The sequence below is a fragment of the Homalodisca vitripennis genome, chromosome 2 (genome assembly GCF_021130785.1).
Source record: "Homalodisca vitripennis isolate AUS2020 chromosome 2, UT_GWSS_2.1, whole genome shotgun sequence".
NCBI lineage: Eukaryota > Metazoa > Arthropoda > Insecta > Hemiptera > Cicadellidae > Homalodisca > Homalodisca vitripennis.
Window position 1 is genome coordinate 127,745,218 of NC_060208.1, and position 22,206 is coordinate 127,767,423.

At 31.0% G+C, this 22,206-nt stretch overlaps 2 protein-coding genes across 3 annotated transcripts in view; one reads left to right on the forward strand and one right to left on the reverse strand.

Moving 5' to 3' along the window:
- The window catches only part of LOC124354710 (serine/threonine-protein kinase greatwall), a 76,635-nt gene extending 68,934 nt beyond the window's left edge, over positions 1-7,701 (forward strand). For both annotated transcript variants that reach the window (XM_046805366.1, XM_046805367.1), the window contains exons 12-14: positions 3,045-3,158; positions 3,715-3,927; positions 7,584-7,701. In XM_046805366.1, coding sequence (XP_046661322.1) covers positions 3,045-3,158; positions 3,715-3,927; positions 7,584-7,630 — 374 coding nt within the window. In that variant the 3' untranslated portion in view covers positions 7,631-7,701. The remainder of the gene's footprint in view (positions 1-3,044; positions 3,159-3,714; positions 3,928-7,583) is intronic.
- Positions 7,702-10,393: 2,692 nt separating this feature from the next.
- On the reverse strand, positions 10,394-20,377 carry LOC124354711 (protein lethal(2)essential for life-like). The gene is made up of 4 exons (XM_046805368.1): positions 20,241-20,377; positions 18,187-18,420; positions 14,106-14,327; positions 10,394-10,570 (listed from the first exon to the last, which is right to left on the reverse strand). Exons 2-4 carry the CDS (start codon positions 18,418-18,420, stop codon positions 10,460-10,462), a joined length of 567 nt encoding a protein of 188 aa, XP_046661324.1. The 5' UTR covers positions 20,241-20,377; the 3' UTR covers positions 10,394-10,459.
- Between the last annotated feature and the right edge of the window lie 1,829 nt (positions 20,378-22,206).

Consider the following 22,206-nt stretch of genomic DNA (forward strand, 5'->3'; position numbering starts at 1 on the left):
CTAATGCACAATCTACATCAGATTGATCTTTAAGGGCTTCTTCTTCTACACTAATATTGCTGTTTTCTTCACTCGCCATTAGTTTCTTCCATGATTTTTGCAAGGTTGACGATTTTACTGACTTCCAAGCTGCTGCAATGTCGTATAAATGCTGTCAAGAATAGAAAAATCTTTCCAGAACGATTTCAGGTCATAACCTTCATTTATTCTTCTTTCTAGTAAATGGGACCTATAATTCTTTTTTGTGGCTGCAATAACTCCTTGATCCATTGGTTGGATCAAAGGAGTTACATTTGGCGGTAAAAACTTTAAAACAATGCTCCCATCAACAGATTTCATCACATTTTCAGCGGGATGTGAAGGGGCGTTATCTACTAATAAAACTGCTTTCAGGGGCAAGTTTTTGGACATAAGATGGTTTTCAACTTGTGGGACAAAGTGTTTTTCAAACCATTCTTTGAAGATTCTTTGGTCCATCCATCCTTTTTTTTTTTAGAAAAGTACTGAACAGGGAGGTTTACAGCTCTAGAACCTTTAAAGGACCGTGGTTTTTTTGGACTTACCAATAACAACTAAATCTAATTTATGCTCCCCTGAAGCATTGCCACAACAAAGAATTGTGTATCTTTCCTTACTAGATTTGTGCCCTGAAACTTGATGTTCTCTTTCAAAAGCAAGTGTACGTGTCAGCAAACATTTTCAGAACAAACCAGATTCGTCTGCATTATAAATCTGGTCTGGAGTCAGATTTTCAGCAGCAACATACTCCTCAAACTCTGCTTTAAATAGTTCAGCAGCTTCAGTGTCACTGCTGAGTTTGTCACCTTGCAGTGAAATTTCCCTGATGCCATGGCGTTGCTTAAACCTAGTTAACCAACCAGAAGAAGCATTAAACATACCTTCGAGGCCAAGCAGTTTGTGAAAATGTTCAGCTTTTGCTGCTAGGATCGGACCTGAGATTGGCGTACCTTCACTCCTTAACTGAGCAATCCACTCAAGTAGTGCAGCGTCTAGGTGTTCATAGGTAGAAAGCTTCATTGCCTTTCTCTTTTTCATTGCAGACGACGTTTCAGCACTAGCAGCAAACGACAATAACTTATCTTTTTGTTTAAAGATGTCACGTACGGTCGTTTCTCCAATGCCATATTCTGCACACAGGTGTTTTTTCAAAACACCGTTTTGTAGTTTTTTTATTATTTCAAGTTTTTGGTTGATTGTTAAAACAACTCTCTTTCGTTTTTCTGACATAGCGAATTAATATAGGCCTACAGTATACTGATAAAACAAAGTAAAGGCACACCTAGATAAACAGTCAATAACACACAAGAAAAGACAGTCAATAAGAAATGGCAGAATAGTCAATAACACACGAAAGACACTTCAAAAAGAAACAGCAGAACAGTTGACACACGGAAGGCCAGTCACTAAGAAAAGGTTGAACAGTCAATACACTAACTAATCAACAAAAATACAGATGTTTAGAATAACGCAACAAATGTAAAGTAAACAGTGTAGTGTAGACAATAGGCAGTGACAGACTGATGAGTCATGGCAGATGAGTGACAGTAATGGCTGATGCGCGACAACAGTGCGCAGTGACACAAGGGAGTGGAGGTGGCAGTGGTGGAAATGGTTGGGAAGTGAGACGGGAGGCAAATAAGTGGAGGGGAGCAGACTGAGCTGGGTGCCTGCCCGCCTGCCAGACGAGTCACACCGCCACTCTCACTGCTACACATCACGCGTCGCCAACACAACTTACGTCTTCAAATAACTGTCTATACAGTACATTATGTAGTTAATATTCCACCATATTACTTATTACTTAGTTATTAATTCATTTATCACTAATATGCATACAGTAAGTACAGTACATAGGCTATCGTTCGCGGATCGCGGATAATGCGCAAAGCGGATAACCCGCCCACGGATAATCGGGAGTTGACTGTATATATTTTCCATAAGACACAGAAATATGATGTTGATGAGATATAATGATGTCAAAGCATTATGCTATTCAAATGGAACTACAGATTTTAAGATAGACTTTGAACATCAATACAAACCACTTCCAAGAGTTCCAAAAAAACCTTAGTTTTACTGATTTAATATAGCTTTACAGAAGCATAAATAAAATAAACAGTCCTGAAATAATTGATAGTCACTCAAAGCTATCACAATCTCCTGACCCATTTTAGATTTAAGTTTAAAGAACAGTGTTTTGGGATCCTGAAGTCGTAAAGTGAAACAGTTTTTGTAAGATTCGTATTTCTCTCCAACATGCCATAATAATTTATTGAAGTTCTCCGACGATTTCAATAATAATAACAGTTTGCCTCTTTGTCTCAATGATGAAAGTGTATCTTACAACTAAAAAGTTGCTGCGGTCAATATGAGTCTGTTCTGGTCGTTTAAATTCACTCGTAATCTAATCTATTTACGGTTCCACAATTTATTTATGCTGTTGCACTAACCAAAAAAAATGGTTTCATATTTGGTTTTGGAATCCAACTTAGATTAATTTTTGGTGCTTAAGTGATTTTGATGTTTTCACTGATTAATAAATATGTATAAGATGTAGATGAAGAAAAGCAAATGGGAATAACACACTCTTGCCATTATACTATAAGCATATACCCTTAAACATATTTATTAATTGGTGAAAATATCAAAATATGTCATAGCGCAGTCTGTTGGATCCAATATAAAACACTCCAAAATCAACAACAGTTTAGAAATAAAAATTGACTAAATGAACTATTTAAATTGGACCGAATTGTAAATCTAAACCATTCTCAAATCCACCTGAAGACACACAACAAATTTCATTAAAATCGGTCCAGCCGTTTAGGAGGAGTTCGGTGACATACACATGCACACAAGAAATATATATATATATATATATATAGTATTTTAAGAAGTAATTGGATTGACCAAAAAAACATATGGTTGATACTCCTAGCATCATTAATAGAGAATAAAATCTTTTTTTATACCTTTGAGTTTTCATCATCTTACACTTTATAAAATGTTCTCTGATTTTGCAGGACCCAGTGTAGACTGGTGGGCCTTGGGGGTCTGCATGTATGAATTCATGACTGGTGTGTTGCCATTCAATGACGAGACCCCTCAAGCTGTCTTCAACAATATTTTACAGAGAGGTGAGCCACCAAACCTTTATTGAAAACTTTTGCTATATTCTTAACATCCAACAGGCCTCAAAAATTAAATTTATTACATCATTTTGTTTAATTATATTGTGTTTTTTTTTTAATTTGGCAATTGGTAGTAACCAATAGGCAGCTTCCTAAATGCTTTCTTAAATCCATTTTGTGAGTCTTATTCTAAAATATAAATCTATTTTTTACGTAAACATAATACTAATCATGAAACGCTGGTAGTCATGAAACATGGATCATTAATCTTAGAAGTTGGCTAGAACTAGCTTGTCCCACACAGTAGCGCTACACATTACTCACCAAACACGCTTCTGATACTTAGCGAATATGATTAGAACTATGATAGTTTTAAAATCTTCCAAAAATCAATGACTGATGGTAGGGTAGTTCACCAACAAAAATATTTTGATCACAACATACATATGTTTACATTGCTTTAAAATAAAAAGCTCCACTAGAGACCTTGATTAATGTAACCTGTAATAAATAAAACTCTATCATAAGTTTGTAAAACAACTTATCTGACCCACAAAAATAGAGTTAGAGTGGCCAGATGGTGATGAAGCTCTCTCACAGACAGCATTCGATGCTATCAACAGCTTGCTGACGCTGGATCCCCTGCAACGACCTTCCGGTGAGGTGGTCAAGCTGCTTCCACACTTCACCACTATAGACTGGGATCACCTGCTGGAAACTACACCTCCCTTCATCCCTCAACCAGAGAGTCTGGGTGATACTAGTTACTTTCAGGGTATGACAGTGTAATCTTGTCTTTTTATACAGTAAAACTTAGAAACTATAAATCCTCAGAAGTTCACGCCTTTTTGGAATAATCCTATCCAAATTAATAATACTGAAAAGAATAGAAACTGATTTTGTAACATTGTGAATATCCTGTAGATATACATCCATCCTGATATGGTTCACAATAAATAAAATGTTCTGCAATGGCTAATTGATTACTGCAGACCAAGTGAGCTGAGAGAAGTTTTTCTTTCCTTGCGTCAAAGACAAAGGCCAGTAGCTTGGCTATGTGTGCCTGTGTTATTTGAAAAAGACTCAACACCCATTTTTGTTAGTAACAGACATAGCCTCATCCTTTTCGAAAATGGTTGGGTTGAAAGTTTTACCTTCAACGGATGGTACATAACTTATGAAACCCTATCTAGATTATATTGCACTTCTTGAGTGATTACATGGATAAACGACGGCCATCATTATATTTCAACACAATATGTTTATTTCTCGTTAAGAAACTATTTTGGATGTAGAGAATTATCAACCAATTAAATAGTAGTTAACACTATTTTACACATGCATGTGAGTGTGCCATGCACATACAGCATTACACTTCTCAGTATTATAAAGGTCAAAGACTTTTAATAGAGTAGATGGTATTTGGTATGTTCACTATGAAAATCTTCTTTAACTTTTGCCATTTTAGTGAAGAGTAATTTGGTCATCGATTTTGTTTCTCAGATATATGTACAACATTAGTTTGTGCTATTCCCAGATTAATTCAACTGAACAAGAATAAACCACCTAGAGAATATCCTTTCAGTAGCATACACCTCTGTCCTCCTTCACCACCTCACTCTTCCCCCATCACTCCTTTTCTTTATCTTTTCATTACCTCCGAAACCTCTCAATTAAAATAAGCTTAAGATAAATTAACATGTATCCAACAAGACTCACTTAAGTCAAATAGTGGAGATAATCAGAATTAAGTAAACATCAAAAATCACTGATATTTTGCCATTACTGTTAACTTTCCTAGAACTGTGAAAGAGAGAGAGAGAGAGAGAGACATTTAAAACACAAGTTAGGTTATTCACTGTAGTACACCAGAAATGTATATCTTGTATGACTTTATGATTATTAAATTATCTGGACAGGAGGATTTCAGACTTCCACTTCAAGATAGCTGGGTTAAACACTTGCAATGCAGTGCAAATTTAGTTGTGATTCTGATTGAGTATTTCAACATTCTCAAAGCTTCTCCCCTCACTACAATAATTCTAGAAAAACATCCCAACACCCTCATCTCTACAACCCAGAAATCTCTGCTAAATTCTTTTGGTTTGAGTAGACCAAAAGTTAGTCGACTATAGAAAGTCCATAGATGAGTACTCAAGAGAATCCTCCCAACAAACCCCGCAAACTTGTCCCATTGATCAACAGCTCGCTTCTGCTTTTAACAGTTCCATATTGTTCTCTAGAGTACTCAATATCCAAAAATCATCAGCAGAAATGTGAAAAAATTCAAATTACTCACCTTACATCATCAAATCATGAGATCTCCCAATTCCACCCCCTCCCTAGTAGTCAGATAGGCATATCCTGGTCCACTTTGACTCAATAACTTGACTATACACCATTATTTTAAGCTTTAACCCTGGAACTGGCCATCGTTTTTCCCAAAATGGCAGGCACTTTTTGGCGATTTTGTAAGGGTTTTGTATTTTAATCACTGCTCATCTATTTTTTAAGATACAAACATTTGAAAAACATCAATGTCTTTAGAAATAAATGCAGTTTCCCAAAAAAATACTAAAGATTGAATCATTTAATATATTTTTATTTTTTTACAGATTAAGTTAAAAATATTAGCAAAGAATAAATTTTTCTCAAAATGTATAGCACCCTCTCAGGTAATATGAAAGTTTTTAGAATAATTCTAAAATACCTCAATATACCTTATATACCTCAATTACAAATTAAAAAAAAAAATATTTAGCTAAAAGAAGTTTATTGGTACTTTTGGATAATATATCTATAAAAACTACAAAATCTGAAAAAAGTTTGTATAGCACTATTATGTATACCATTGTGACATTTTGGAATCTATTGGATGAACAAATATTTTTTTCTAAAAGATAAATATATGTAGAAGAGAAAAATATGATATTTATAGAAGTTTACATTGTATAAGATATTTTTGTATGGCAACAAACTTTTTTTTTATTTTTACAAAAGTCAAAATTGTGAAATAAATGCTTAACCTTTTTAGTTAACAATTTTCTTTTCATCCAAATATTATTTATAAAGATAGTGCGTTTATTGAAGTTTACAAAAATGTACAACAATGTATTTTTATCTTTATTATTTTTTTTGTTAAAAAAATAGAACACACGATAGTCATAGAAATAAAACGCTAATACCTTCAGAAAAAGTAAAAAAAAACATTTTTACTTTTATAATAAATACTTTTGCATAAATTTAAATCAAAATGTAATTTTAATTAAAATTAAATTGTCTACAAAATAATAAAACACTTAACCTACGTGAACATAGGCTTATTTTCAGTTTCACAAAAATCCAACCTATTCGCTAAAACTTAACCTAACCTCTACATTTTTCACTTCACTAATTAAAAAAACAATAAACAAACTTTTATTTATACATACTAAATAACGAAAAGTCTAAAATATCCAAATAAATAGCAAGCAATACACTAATACCGGCAATGGCGTAATAACAACAAAGAAATCAACACGGCAACCATGCAATGCGTTGTTCTTCTCTAATGGCTGAGTCGGTGATTGCGCAACAGAACAAAAATAAAATACTAGTTCATAGTCTTCGTTGTTTATTATACTGTTGCTTAGAACAATTCTTCTTCTTTGTTTTGATATGATTTTCACTATTTCCAGACAACGATAAAGTAACAAAAATAACAATATTTAATGATGCTATTTTCGACGCATTAGGCATTTTTGGGATTTTACAAAACACGAGCTTTTCAAACGCTTATTTTATAAACATTTATTTTCCTACTGGCTATTGAAAAGATGTTTCTGAAAGCCAAGAATACACTGTTTTCAATGACGACACTTACGATCGTGTAGAACGTAAACTCACGATAGGGAATTTTTACAAACATACGGTAATTTTACGTGTTCGGAAATTACGCAAACAAATGGCAATCGGAAATGTAAACATCCAAGTTTCGAATTTTATAATGAAAGATTTAACTTAACTATAGAGCGTTTTATGATATAATATGAAACCTTGAATCTTTATCTTTAGATTTACGTATGTTTTTACTTCAAACTAAGTAAAAATAGACTTGCTGTGAGAGATCATATTACAACATAGTTAATGTGTCGAAAATAGCTTAGTGCCATTTTGAAACTGTAGTTAATGAGTCGATAATCGCTTAAAGCCAGTTGCAGGGTTAAGGTGCAAGAGTTGGTAATGTCTTATAACATCTGGTGGACTTGAACTCTCTTTTCACTTGATTAACATTTTTGCTCAGAATCCTTCCTCTTCCAATTTAAAAGACGAATTTTAAGTATATTGTTTTTACAACAGGTTTTATATGTAAAATAGTTGGTGAGATAATGAAAATTGAAACACTCTGTCTGTCAGTTTACAGCCAATAACTTGTAATTTTATGTGTTTCAGCTCGGAATATTCTGCAGCACCTCAATATGTCCAACTTTGAGATGTAGAACGTTGTAATGTAACTTAAGGAGAAACCGGTGTTGTACATAATAGTTAATAGAAAGTATTTTGAATGAAACATGTGTTTTAATTTTACAATATTGCCCTATATAGTGTTAATGTTTTTAGATTTGGTAGAACTTTGTGAGTTCTATGTTTTACAATTATTCTTACAGAAAGCTATACCTGGTATTTATAAAAATCTCAATATTAAAATATATAATATGATTTGATTGAAACAAGCTCTGTGCAATGTCAAAACTAGCCAGGTCCATACAATATTTTTTATGGTTCTAAAAACACTGTAATGTATTAAAACAATATCTACTATATATAAAACAATATTTGTGTATAATAATAATATTCAAAATACCAACTACATTACTGCCAATGACAATCAGTCATCATTGTCATTGACATTGTTTATAGAAGTGATTTATGTGTAATTAACACTTATAGTGCCAGTGATAAAAACAAATCTATGTTGAAAAGTGCCGAGTTATTTTTTGTGTTACTATGTGAAGAAAAGTGCCAGAGGGTTTTAGACAAATCGCAAGGGTTTAGAAAAAATGTACCTATGTACCATGTGTAATATAACATTACTTACGGTACTAAAACGAAACTCAAAACAAGAATTTAACTTTACTTAGGGAATTTCAAACAAACTCAATGCTGTCTTCATGGACACTCTGATGTATAACTGGCACAAACATCTCAAAGTTTACTTACGTGACTGGCATCACTTTTAAAAATTAATTTTAATATCTAATATAACTTAGAAACATTTTAAATTAATAAAAACGCACAATTATATAACACAAAAGACGCTCCGCTACTCGTCACAACACCGCAATCGCGATCCAACTGAGAAAGTGTTGTATTTTAGTTAGTTGTTTATGTCACCTAACAACAGTACAAAGTAGAAATAATAGTTGAAAAGATTAGTTTAGTTAATTTATAGGCCTTTGATATATCAGCCAGTATGGGATAAGTTATAGAGGTACTAAAAATGAAATAGAAATCGTCTCGTTCCAAGACTCTGGCACTTTTCGTGTAGAAACGTCTTGTCTCGGAGCAAGTCTCTCGGCACTTAAGCATATGGCGGTATGAAAATCCTCAACCACCTACCACAAGACTTCAGACAGGAAACTGGTGCAACACTAAAGAACAGACTGAAGAACCTCTTGTTTGGACAATCCAATCTATTCCATGGATGAATTTTATCAAACGACCTGGACTTGATGTTATGTATTGTATTACAATTTTATGTATTTACTCATATATTGTATACAGTATTGTTTTGACACCATTACATTTCTTAAAGAAATTGTAATAAAGAATATTCTGACTTCTGTTTTTTACATCGTTTCATAACAAGATCCCTGGCACTAAAAGGGTTAAAATTAAGTAATAAACTTCAGTGCAGATCTACAGTACTCTAGAAAACATAGTTTTCTAAGTTTTTATTCATTAAATTAACTTAAATAACAATTTTATAAAGCATGATATTTACAAGCACAACACTTACAAATATACCTCATTTGGAAGATTTAAAAACTGGAGACTTATTAAAAACGTCTTTTTATAATAATAGTAATAATTGTAAAATTAGTTATAACGCATGTACATTTAACAATGAAATTTCTTATGTAAATTTTACAGTAAAAAACCAACATTAAGATCAAAATTTAATGTTTTAAATTTCTTTCATCATTAACCATGTTTTACCAGAACCAAATACATAAAATTTCAACATATATGTTATTTTTTCTGCATTTTTGTTTTTAAAATATAAAATTTACTTCACTTATGTTTTGTTATTGCTTATTTAAATCTTCATTTTTCTTAGGTTGATTATTTTAACCCTTTTGGGACCAACCATGTGAATTACCGCTGGTTGGAACGTACGCGAGAAGGACCAGCTGTGCGATCTGTCACCAGTCGTAACTTACGCAAAAAAGACCAGCCAGCGTGGATTTTTATAATTTTTCATAACTTAATGATTTACAAGTCACAAAGATATATTATTTTTGTATTCTATATACATCCCTTTACTTGTACTTATAACTTGAAGGTGTTTGGAATTGTCTATTTGTAGAAAAAAGGTTTTTCTGCGATGATGTACTATGTAGTTTAGTCAGCTGTGGCGACGTAATTCAAACGGTCTCAGCCATCAGCTGCTGTCAGTTATTCAATTAGATTTGCATTGTTTATGTTGTGAGTACAACATATACTGTGAAATTATGTATTATCGTAGTTTTTTTTTTTTTAATAATAGTGTGTGTAAATAGTTTTTATTTGTATTTTGTGTGTAAATATATCTTAAAGTAATCTGGGATCAAGTGAAGTAAATAGGAAATTGGATAAAGAATTGGAATCTGATTCCTCTACTGAAGACATATTTGGTGATAATTTGTGTTCCGTTATTTATCCGTTGTGTTTTGTGCTGTGTTCGTAAATTTTAAACTATGACGACTCCAGATGGATGATCCTCGCTTTTAACACTTATTGACGCTAAAAAATGACTTACTAGAAGTCAAAACTGTAGTAGCGTTGACTATTGTTTGAGGAAGGTATGTGTTAATAGTATATTTGAATTATTATGTTGTTTTAATGTTTTGTAAGATCCTAGAAATTAAATTGTTTGCATCTTTACAAAATTAAATATTTTTCGTATATACTTTTAGTTTCAATGGAATTTTCTAAAATCCCTATAATTTATTGTTTTATAATAATTATGAGTGGACAAGGAACTGAGATAAGTACAGTAATAGTAATAAAAAGAGTTTAATTTAACAGCTTAAAAAATTAGTTAGGAAATGAAAAATATGTTGGCTTTACTGTTGTTCAATCTTAATACTGGTCTCTTGTCCTGGTGTCTGCTTGACAGCTGGCACCCCTGTTTGGATGATTGGCACTGATCTCTCTCCACTCTCGATCTGCTTAACCTGCAAATCATTCAGAATATATTGGTTATTTGCCTTTGGCTCTTATGTACCTACTTCTGTGTCACTAAGTACTAACAAAGCAATCAAATAGTTTACAACATGCATTGTGACATAGGTACATTATTACTAGGATAACATCCCAAACTTAGTGTTTTAGTGTATAATATAATCAGCTGAGCGTATATAGGCAGAATCGAGATAGCTTGTGTAAACAGCTGAGCATTGTAACACAACTGACCGGACAGTGTTGGCAGTTCTTGCACTTGCACTCTATTGTAACATGTGTTGTGTTTCGAAGTTGTATTTGAATAAATGTTGTTCAATAAATTGATATTCTGGTTTATTTTGAAGTCTTCGGTTTAGGAACAATGATAATTGTTAGTATGTCCTCTACTAATTTTAACTACAAAATCTGTGAACTAAATACAGTAAATATAGTTAAATTAATCGTGTATTATTTGCAAATTTTGAGGTTTACATAAACCAATCAATCTTTTATTAAAAGTTTTGTAGAGAAAAGCAATAGAGTTATATTTTTACAAAACAGTAAATCAAAGTTACAAATTTAGGATAGAGCAAGTGTACATACAGTCATTTTATTTATCCAAAACTAAACATCAGGCAAAAAGCACATGTTTCTATCTTGACTATACTTTGGTTTCAATTATTTTCTTCTTCATAAACTAAAATAACAAAACTAAAACAAAACCATTTTTTGTTATTGTAGGCTACTAACTGTATTAAGGATACCACTGTCTGATTTATGAACTTATCCAAGATTTAATGAAAAGAAACATGTGAAACTATTGGAATTAGTTGGAACGAATGTACTTTCATTCAAAAGCTTCCATTATGCCATTACATCCCATTGGAAAATTGTACATAAGCTTTTAAACGGAGAGTGCTTAGGGTCTGATTATCATAATCAACAAAGCCATAAAGATATTAGTGTATTTAAGAAACATTTACTGCAAAATGTAAAAAACAGTCTAGTAGGAAACAGTTCTTCATTAATACTCAAAAACATTAATAACTAAAAACATTACTGGCAAAAATTTTTTACTTTCATTTGAGTCACTTTTAATTTCATAAGCAATTAAAAATCTTTTGAAAATGCATAGCAAAAATATGAAAAACTGCTAAGCAAAATTAGATCATAATATGTGACAAATAAAATTTTTAATTAAAAATTTCTTATATAATGATATATTAATATTATAAACAGAGATTTAAGAAGAAATATGTTAATTAAGGTTCACATTTTCTAAAAAAACAATGGTAGTTTTATAATTGATGCCAATCAGTTAAATGGAAATTTTAAAAGCATCCCTTAATTTTATTAATTTGAGTTACTCTTTCAAGGGCAGTCAATGAATTAACAGCAGCATTTTCCCTTAACAAACTTCTGAAAAGAAGATTTTTAAAATAATACAAAATTTGAAGAATAGTTTTTCAGTTGGTTGGGATTGTATGAGTACTAGTTTATTGAAGCTTATTTAAAATGCTATAGCCAAATCTCTGTCATATACAATTAAGACAACATTTTGAATTAGGCATTTTTCTATATAATCTAAAACAGTTTTAAATGGTGCATATTTTTTTAAATAACAGATTTTGTGTTCAGAAATTATAAACTATATGACAATTGCATTTTTTTCCTGTTATTGCTAAGAGATTGATTAATTTTTTTAAACCTAAGAAACTTTTTTATAACCTTTTTGTAAATCAACATGGATTCACAAGGCAAAACCCCACTTTATCAGCCACAAACAAATTTCATAATGAAATAAAGAAAGGACTAATAATGGTGATTATATTTGCAGTGTGTTAATCTACATTGCTGACTCCTCGGTTCTGTTATATAAAAGCATTGTGTTGGTCTGTGGCCTCCGAAACAGGGATGATCAACTTCTCCTTTTTACTCAAAGAAGTAGTGCCTTAGATGGGGAGTATTTTCAAGGAAAGAAATATTTCATCCAGTATGTAGTTAATGAATGTTGGTAATTTTTAAGTATAATAAAATAAATAAATAAATGATTTTTATCTAAATTGGAATTTTGTTGTAAGTAGTGAACGTCCCATCCCGTTACAAATTTTAGTTGTACGTTTAGAATTTAGCTGTGTAAATTGAATCTCTCTAAAAGTTCTCTATCAAATTGTTAAATTTAATTTTATATGAAATACTTTTGAAATACAATAAAAAAGTTAGGAGCCATGCATATTATTTGATTTTATTTATGAATGTTAATCTAAAGAAATATGACTGTGTAAAATGTTGTTACCTGTTAAACCATTTTTATTTTTTTTATCTAACTATTTATTTATTTTTTATTTAAAACAGAGTTTAAAAATCAGTGATTTTGTAAGATTTTCCTATTTTTATCGCATAGTATGGTTGAAAATGGCATTAACTACATGTGCTTTAAAGTACTCTACCAAAAATTAAATTTTGATTTTATGTAGAAGTAAAATTGAAACCATGAGGACCACAACGACATCCCAAACTCCATGTTCCAGATTTGTTTGTAATGTGGAAATGGAGGAATTAGAACTTCAAGTATGTTAAGGGAATAGATTTTTTAAATCTAGCAAAAAGCCCTCTAAATTGTTCTGAAGCTATTAGAAATTTTGAAATGTAATTCCCATTATTTATGTAAATATTGTAGAAGTGCTCTGAAGTTTCTCATTTATGAAAATGTAGAGTTATGATATCCTGTTTATTATTAGGTAATGCCTTCCTGAAGTCTGTGTACTTGTAAACATTAGTTTGCTCCCAGAATAAACGGTGTAGCTGTTATGAATCACTTGTAGAAAACTGTTCGTAAGCCATGCCAAGTCTATTTTTAAAATGCAGTATTCGTCAGCTTGCCTTATTAGTGAAAGTCAGAAATAGAGGGAATACAATGCACACAAATAATGCAGAACTAGCTGTAACATAGAGATCACTGGCAGCTTTAAATTACAGAAATTTTTGTTACCGTAAAATAATTTTCACTTGTCTATCTATCTCAATAAATTTGTTAGTTTGTATTTAATTTCATAGATTTACGTTGTATGTAATGTATTGCTATAAATTTTTGAAAGTTCTAAGTCATGTCAAAAATTAATTACAAAAAATATTGTGCTGCGAACAGTTAAAAAAGTATATATCATAATCTCTAGACAAATTTTTTAATGTCTAAATCCTCAGTTATCCTTGAAAAAGTTGTGTATTAAGTTGTTTTATTTATTTCTTTTCTTTTGGAAACCTCTACATCCTTGTATCAACCCATTAAATATAGGCTAGCAAAAATAAATAAAGAAATTTTACATTTTTAAAGCTAACAAATATAAGGTTTATATTTATTATTTCATTCAAACATTTTTGTTTTCATTATAGATAAAGTGTAGATAATAAAAATGACTTTCTTTGGTTACAGTTTTTTGTAGATATAATTGTGTTTTTATCAAATAGTTTTAAGAATACGCTATAAATAATGTTTAAAACAAACAGATAGAAACTGAACTGAGTCATTACAGAATTGTTTAAAGTTACCTTCTTTGGAGCAGTGATTGTCAAAACCCCATCTGAGGAGAGAGATGAGGTGATGTTGTTGACTTCAACATCTCGAGGCAGCATATATCGCCTGATGAAGTGCCTGGAGATAAAGCCATGCTCATCTTGCTTCTCTTCATGTTTACCCTCAACTACCACTGTGTTCTCGATTGTCTTTACTGTTATCTCATTGGGAGCGAACTGTTGGACATCAAGAATCACCTGCAACATCCATTCCAATTTGGTATTGATTTTCTCTCACAATTCCAACCATTGTGAAAAACATAAAAAAGCCTACAATTTTAATAATTCATTGTTAGCGTAAATGATTTGAAAGGGTAACAGGTCATTTGCTATTGTTATGTGCTATAAAAAACATAAACCCAACATTTGAAGAAAAATTATCTATTTTCTTTATCAGGTGTATAACTATAAAACAAAGTTAACCCTTTAGGTACTAACATCCGGATATTTGAACTTGTGAAAAATGTGGAGAACGTTCTGTTTTATAAAGTACCTGTAACTGTTAAAAAAATACTAACATATGATTAACAGAATGTTTGAATTTTTTTAGTATTTTCTACTTTTCAATTAAATTAATTATATTTAAGATGATATACATGTACTGTGCTAATGTACAATATCTTTGAAATACAGGTTTCCACCGACATTTGTGATTGTAAATATACTACAAATTATCAACTTTAAAAAGTTGTTACTGTAAAACCAATAAAAAATGTAAGATTGTTTACAGTTTTATTGTATTTTTAGTGAAATAAAACATTTTGTAACTGAAATTTTCACATCATCACTTACAAAACATGGGTATTTTAGAGACAAGAGAACAGCAATGCAATGATTTGCACAACAGTGAACTGGCTCCATAAAAAATAACATCCTCTGGAATTTTGGTCTGTGTTTTAGGGTTCAAAAGCTGCTTGAAACTTTAAACAATAAAACATTTTAAAGGGAAAACAATTACTTTATAATGCTACACAACACTTCTACACTAGAGTTGATGGAGTGGGTTGATAACTTAATTAATTATTAGAAACAGATAGGAATACCTAACAAAGGTGTAGTTTCCCTAGGACAATGCATCATTGCACTACAATGCATACAAGGAAGTAAACAAGTATTTTAGAACCCTCACCAAAACTCATTACATGAAGGGATTTGGAGGAATATTGGATAAAGTACATTAAACTTTGATGAGAATATGTTCAGATATAATGAAATGCAAGATCTCCTCTTTATCATCAAACATAATATCTAGGTATTTGATAAGTATATTTATCAAACTACTCTCAAACATGTTGCAACCTCTAAACTCTGGAAAAATAAGATATCAAATTAATTTTTAGCCCTTTTTTTCCAACCCGATAGACTATAGTCCTTTACAAAGATTTTATCAGACAGAAGAGATGAGTTAATAAAGTATGAAGTGGACAGTACCAATGAAAAACTGTAATAAGCAGAATTTGAACCATATCTAGTCTAGATTGAAAGTTCTAGCAACTTTAATTTCTTGGAAACTTGTTCTGCCAAAATTTTTCAGTTAAAATTCATAAAATAATTTAATTTTGTACCAGATTATGTTAACAAAATTCAGAATTGCATCCAATCTTTTTAATCATTACAAAATAATATTTTTATTTTAAGTCAATGACAGACAGGTCTTAGGAGAATTTTGCAAAACATGGCAAAAAAATCATACATCACTATCGCATATAGGTGGATCTGTTTTCCTGTTTTTAATCATCAAAAGATGAAGGTGTATACAATGCCAGTTAATTGGTTAGTTCCATATCACTTTGTGTTTGAAAGACTTAATTTAAATTTAAATTTCATAAGTGAAAATGCCACTTAGCAAGTTAATGCAATATCACACTTTTTGTCAACATCATAGACACTTAGTGACATGTTTAAGGTCAATTACGACAGACTTGAAGATTAATGGTAGAAGTAAAACAAATTTTTAAAATTTACATATGGGTTTGTACTTAAAAATAAAGTTCAGTTGTTGTTTTTAATTTTGAAACTTCTGTACAGTAATAGCTGTTTTAGTGGTGTCTGTTCAAATGCCCAACACACGTAGAATAAAAATGAAAGCATTAAAATCTTTTTTATTAAGTGAGGTATTAAATTTCACTCAAGGCTGAGGAAGTTTCTGTTGGTTTGCATCAAGATCCAATAGAAAATTTGGAGAGACTATCCCAGAACCTGGGCATTCTGCAGAGATTGATTCATCATCCACAGTGAATGTGTGAATGATTTTTGTTTTTGCAATAAAATTTAAGAGTTTATTTAAGAGATTATTGTAGGAAATATGTCTTTTGTGCATTGTAAAAAGCCAAACTGACTTTGTTTAATGTGTTGCTAATTATAGAGAGAGACACAGGAATCAGTGAGTGGTGGGGACGTAAATATTTATACACTTTACACTGGATATTTTAAGGCTCTTGGTATCTTTCTAACTGTGTGCCAAATGTCAACAAGCTCTCCAACCCAGTACTGCAGCATCAGTACACCAAAAAACCCCTTTCGTTGTAGTGTTTTATAAAATTTACAGTCTATACGACTGACAATTTCACCATCTAAATCGCAACATATTGACACAATTTTACAATTTGTCATGTCAGTTTCAATCGGCTGTTATGAATTTTCTATTTGTAAATTTTTATAATGCCAACATTCATTCTGAATAGTTATTTTCTTTATTTATGATTTTGAGTGTATGATTTGAAACAATTAGCCCAGAACTGGGATTAAAATCTAGGTAATAATCTGAGTTGCTAACCACTCAGCTACCACAGACAGTGTTTTAATGTATTCTCTTTTGTCTTATGTCGAGTGCAACACAGCCTTGTTCAAGGATTCCAATGGTATTTTATTGTAGGTCTCGTTGTTTTTCCAAAATGGATGGCAGAGAGATATTAAAAATGGGGGATTAAAAAATGTTAATGTTAACTTAAACCTCCATCCAAAAAGAATAATGAAAACCAGATGTCTTAATGTTGATACTATTTAAAATTAAAACTTATCAAAGCTTATAGCGTGTAAACATTTGTTAATTCGTTTAAATGTTTATTTAGATACAGTAGAAGGCAGTTTGAATAAATATGTTCTTGCATTAGGTTGGAATTAGCGGACACACTGGTATAAATGTTGGCTAATGACTTTCAGTGATAAAACATACTATTGTTATTGTAGTTCTTACATGAATATTTTATATATCATCTCAAACATTTTCTTATTTGGATAAGATGGTGTTTATTCAAAAAATTCACTGTTTGAAAATGTTTTAATTGGTCCTTAAAGTGTATCAAAATTACAACAATTGTATTTAGGATATTCTACATCTAGGTATCTTTACATCTGTATTTTAATTTTATAAATAGAGTAGAATTAATTCAAATTTAACTACTTTGTAGTTATTAGAGGCATAACTGAGGAAATTACCTATCACTTATATGCAAAGTTGATCATTATGTCGAAAATTATTGGTAAGTGTATCCAAGCATTGGCCACCGAGCACCAACTTAATCCTTTTAAGTTCAGATTCACAAATATGAATTTCCCAATAAAAACCATGGTTTTGCAATAATAGGTTCTGAAACTCTTCACCTTATTCTATGCAATTGAAGTGAAAAAATCAGAAAAAAGTATAAACATTTTCAAAATAAGCCCTGTATAGTCTTGTTACTATGTAAAGGACTTAAATAGGTTTGAACCAATATAATTTTGGATTGATGGATTACTTACAACAAAACTGACTAAATCCTCATTATACAAGGTCTGATTGACAACTTCTCTACTAATGGTAAATGTTGACTAGAACAGCACACGCAGACACAGTGTGAGAATGCCATAATAAAATAGGTTACCTCAACTCCCCCTATACCTGACCTTCAGGATTATGGATATATTGATGGATTGCAGGATTGTACAAGTTCTGACCATTGATTTGGTCATTACAAATGGAGTTTTCATTATCATATTTAAAATAAAGTAGGCTATAATAGAACATTCACAATATTTTCTGTATTATGTATGGGAAAGGAAGTAAAGGGAGACATACCTGGACTTTGTCTCCTTCAGCAACGAGACTAGAGGTACCACTGTTGGAGCGGGCGAGAGGGGCACGCCAGGGACGGAAGTAGCCTCCAGCAGGGCGCAGCACAGATGGAGCAAAGCTGTTCCACAAATCGTCTCGGCGAAGGCCCAGTCCAAAATGTTGATCTAGGAGTCGTGATGGCCTATCTCGGTCAAATTCATCCCACCAGTCTCGGAACATCAGTGGAACCAGAGACATCTGTATCAATGGAATATATTTGTAGTGTGTAAAATCTATTTGAATCTGTTCTCTTTTGTATTTGTAATTTCTGAAATATTGTAAAACGGCCAATTCTATATGTATGATGGTAAGATTTTTGTATTTGCTGCATGGTTGATCTCCCTTGTGAACACTTGGATACATTATTAGATTCCTATAATTAATTGCTAAATGTTGAAAAGGCTGACATATTTAAAAATATTATTTTTTTATATCAACCTAACACTTAATTTTAATCCAACTATGATAGAAAATTGTATTTATAAAGTCTAAAAGATTTATATAAAGAAAACCCTATGGAAAAATTTAAAATACCATACTACTTTAATATATTAAGTGAATAATAAAAACATGTGATTAATGGCTGGTGTGTTATGCCTTGCTCATTAAAGAAAACACAATAACATTAATCATGAATAGTTCAATAATCTAAAATATGCATAATTAAAAATGCTTTACAAAAATGTTTAACACTTACTAAAATTCTTATTTTTGACCCTAACTATTACCTTTGGACTGTAAAATCCTAGGTAGGCCTGCCTTATAGTGATGATTATACACACAAATATTTATAATTTAAACTGTATAAAGATTCCATGAATTTAAAAAGTAAAATTTATCGGTGTGTTTGATTTGTAAATTAATGAATAGTTAAAGTCCAAAAAGCCTATACTATTAATGTATTTAAATGTAATGTATTTATAATGTATATAAACATCCTAAGTTTTAGTGAAAATATACTATTAACACTGTACATTTTAGCGAATATCTACCTTTGACTATAAATTTAAAGACTGTTATAAAACCCATGTTAGTTGTCTTAATAGAAGTAGGCTTCTCAGTTATATATGTATGTATATACATTTTTTCTTGATTAGGAAACAAGGCAAAATCAACTTTGGGTCAAAAATACTAAGATCAGAGTAAATTACAATGGCCATAAATATACACTTTTTGACAGATTTTCTTGATTGTGGCATTAATGCAAACTGAACATTGGTGTTGGAAATATTATTCACTCGAGCCAGAAGTTCTCATACACGTGCAAAGCCTATGAATTTGTGTGTGAAGCCGCAGTTAACTGCTAGTTAAATAAAACAGAATTTGTACGATTTTCCTCACTTATACAGCACATGGTTTAAATTAAGTTATGAAATTACAGTTAAAAATAGATTAAATACAGTAGATAAATTTAATTCAAAGAGAGCCAAGCATTCACTAATATACTTTTTCACAATTTAGTGATCAGAATTTATCGCAAGAATTAAATAATAAGCCTCTTAGTCAGATGTTCATATTTTAAAATAAACATCTTAGTGGTGACTGAAGAATGTATTAGAATGATGGCCCAGTGGTGTCATTACAGTACACATAACAAAAAGTTGCTGCGGGCCTCTGAAAACAGGATTCTGATAAGAGTTTTAAGTTTATGAACACCAATCTTACTCTAAATATTATTATTGTTTCCTTGTTCTATGCCAATAGTTAGTTACAAAAATTAAGTCCGGGCCTAAAGTTGAAAATGCTTCTATAATTTGGTATTAAATAATATTTGTTAGTTTTCTTGTTTTAGGTGACTGAATGAGTATTATTACTACAACATTGCTTTCCACAATTAACGTAGATAAAATTAACAACGTCAAACAAAAACAAAGTTATTTTATCTGTAACAACATTCAGTAAAGTGTTACACACAATGTTTAACTGAAAAGTTTGTAACAATTGCATCTATAATTATATAACAAATAAATAACAACATGATATCAAAGCAAACTTTTAAATATGTTTTGTTTAGTTACCTTTATTTTTCAGGTGCTGTGAACTGTGTGAGAGCTGTAGTAACAGTGCGTTTAGCAATACTTGTACTGGAGCTATTTATGCAGAGCCCCACCCGCACAGTAGGAGTGGGCTTCTATATTTGGAGTAATCACTGATTCCTGACTAATGTTTGGATAATGCATAGCCCACATACTATACATCACTTTAATTAGTGTACTATTATTAAATCAATGAGTTTCACACTTTGTTGGCAGTTGTATTTTTAAGTCCGGATATATTTCTTTTCTAGAAGCATAAAAGAGAAATATTTATAAAAAAAAAGGAGACTAATCATTCAATTTGTAAATAAAGTAAAAAGTTACAGTACTTGCTTTAATAACAAGATATATGTTGTATGAACCACATAATTAGTTGAACCAAGAATTGGTTTCAAATCATATCTGGTCCTTAGAAAGAACCCTTAAAATCACTAGTATGTAGTATGTACTAGTATGTTAAAGGTACACTGAAAGAGCTCCCTAAAAATGTGATTTAATAGTTTTCAAGCTCTGCCCCCTGGTTCCAAACATGTTTGTAATCCATCCTAGGTCACTAAATCCATGACAAATTTGGAGATATTCAATAAAAGTGACTATGGTGGAGGTGGACACATCTTGCTACTTTTCTGGCTGTTGACTGTCCTAAAGTCTGTACAGGTCTTGTGCTGCAGTGAAGGTGTTACAGATTGAATGAATGAATGAATGAATGAATGAAAAAGTGTTTTTATTTTTGACCAAAATATAATACAATACATACAGTAAAAAAACACTACATCTACAATGGCTTGAATGCCGTCTGTAGTAGGTGTTACAGATTAGTTACTTGATTTATTAGTTTCAACCTAAGGTTCTCCTTATCTGGTCATATTTGATTGAAATCAAGCCTTGATATTGGAGTCAACCTGTGAAATTATATAGTTTTGTTAACATCGCTTTACTATCAAAATATTAATAATTGCAGAAAATAATTTTTATTCTAAGGGCTCCTTGGATCCTATTAAATTGAATAAAGACTTAAGTTTCTTATTTATAACAGAAAACTTTACCAAATTGATTTGAATGTTTACAAAACACATAGCCTCTGTAGTGCTTTAAAATATAATTTATTATTAATTTTAAAATATATGTTTATTTTACAACTGTAAGGTAAATGTATTAGAGTCTCTTAAATCTGTTTTGTGGTTTTCAATGATGGTTTATTTCTATATTAGTATGTTTTATACTAAAAGTGTATTGACAATGCCTATTTCATTGTATATATGATCAAAGGCAACAAATATCTTATGACCTATGTCCTATGTCTAACTGAAAAACTGAAATTGTTCGCTGCATGTCAACTGTTAGGCTTCACTATGTTCAGCCAGTTAGTGTCAGCTGACAAGACAAACTTGATTTAGCAATAATATAGTTTGACAGCTAATCTTAGAATTAAATACAGCAAAATGATCTAAACTTTATTATATAATTAAAAAATACCATACTTTGACATTGACATTTTTTGAGAAAAATTATAGACGTAAATGAATTTTTATATATATATATATATATATATATATATATATATATATATTTATATGCGTGTGTGTTTATACACAGAATACAAACACTGCAAGGTAAAACTGAGTAAAATTAATTGTATTTAAAAACTGCTTCAATTTGTTTCTAAACTTTGGTGCAGCATACCTATTGTGCTATTTTGTATGTACAGTATTAAGGAAGTTTAAACATTAAACTGAAGTTTTTCAGTAATTTGAAATTAGATAGTTAAAAACTGCAACATTCATAAGGTGAGACTCAGTCATTGCTAATCGTGAATAACTTTATTCTTTTCAACACAGAGAAGAGTTGTTTGGGACAATAGTTTGGAGCCTGAATGATAAAAAACATTTTTAAAGCAATGTTGATCTTGGAGTTTATTATCTTGCAAACCTTCTTATAATTTCAGGAT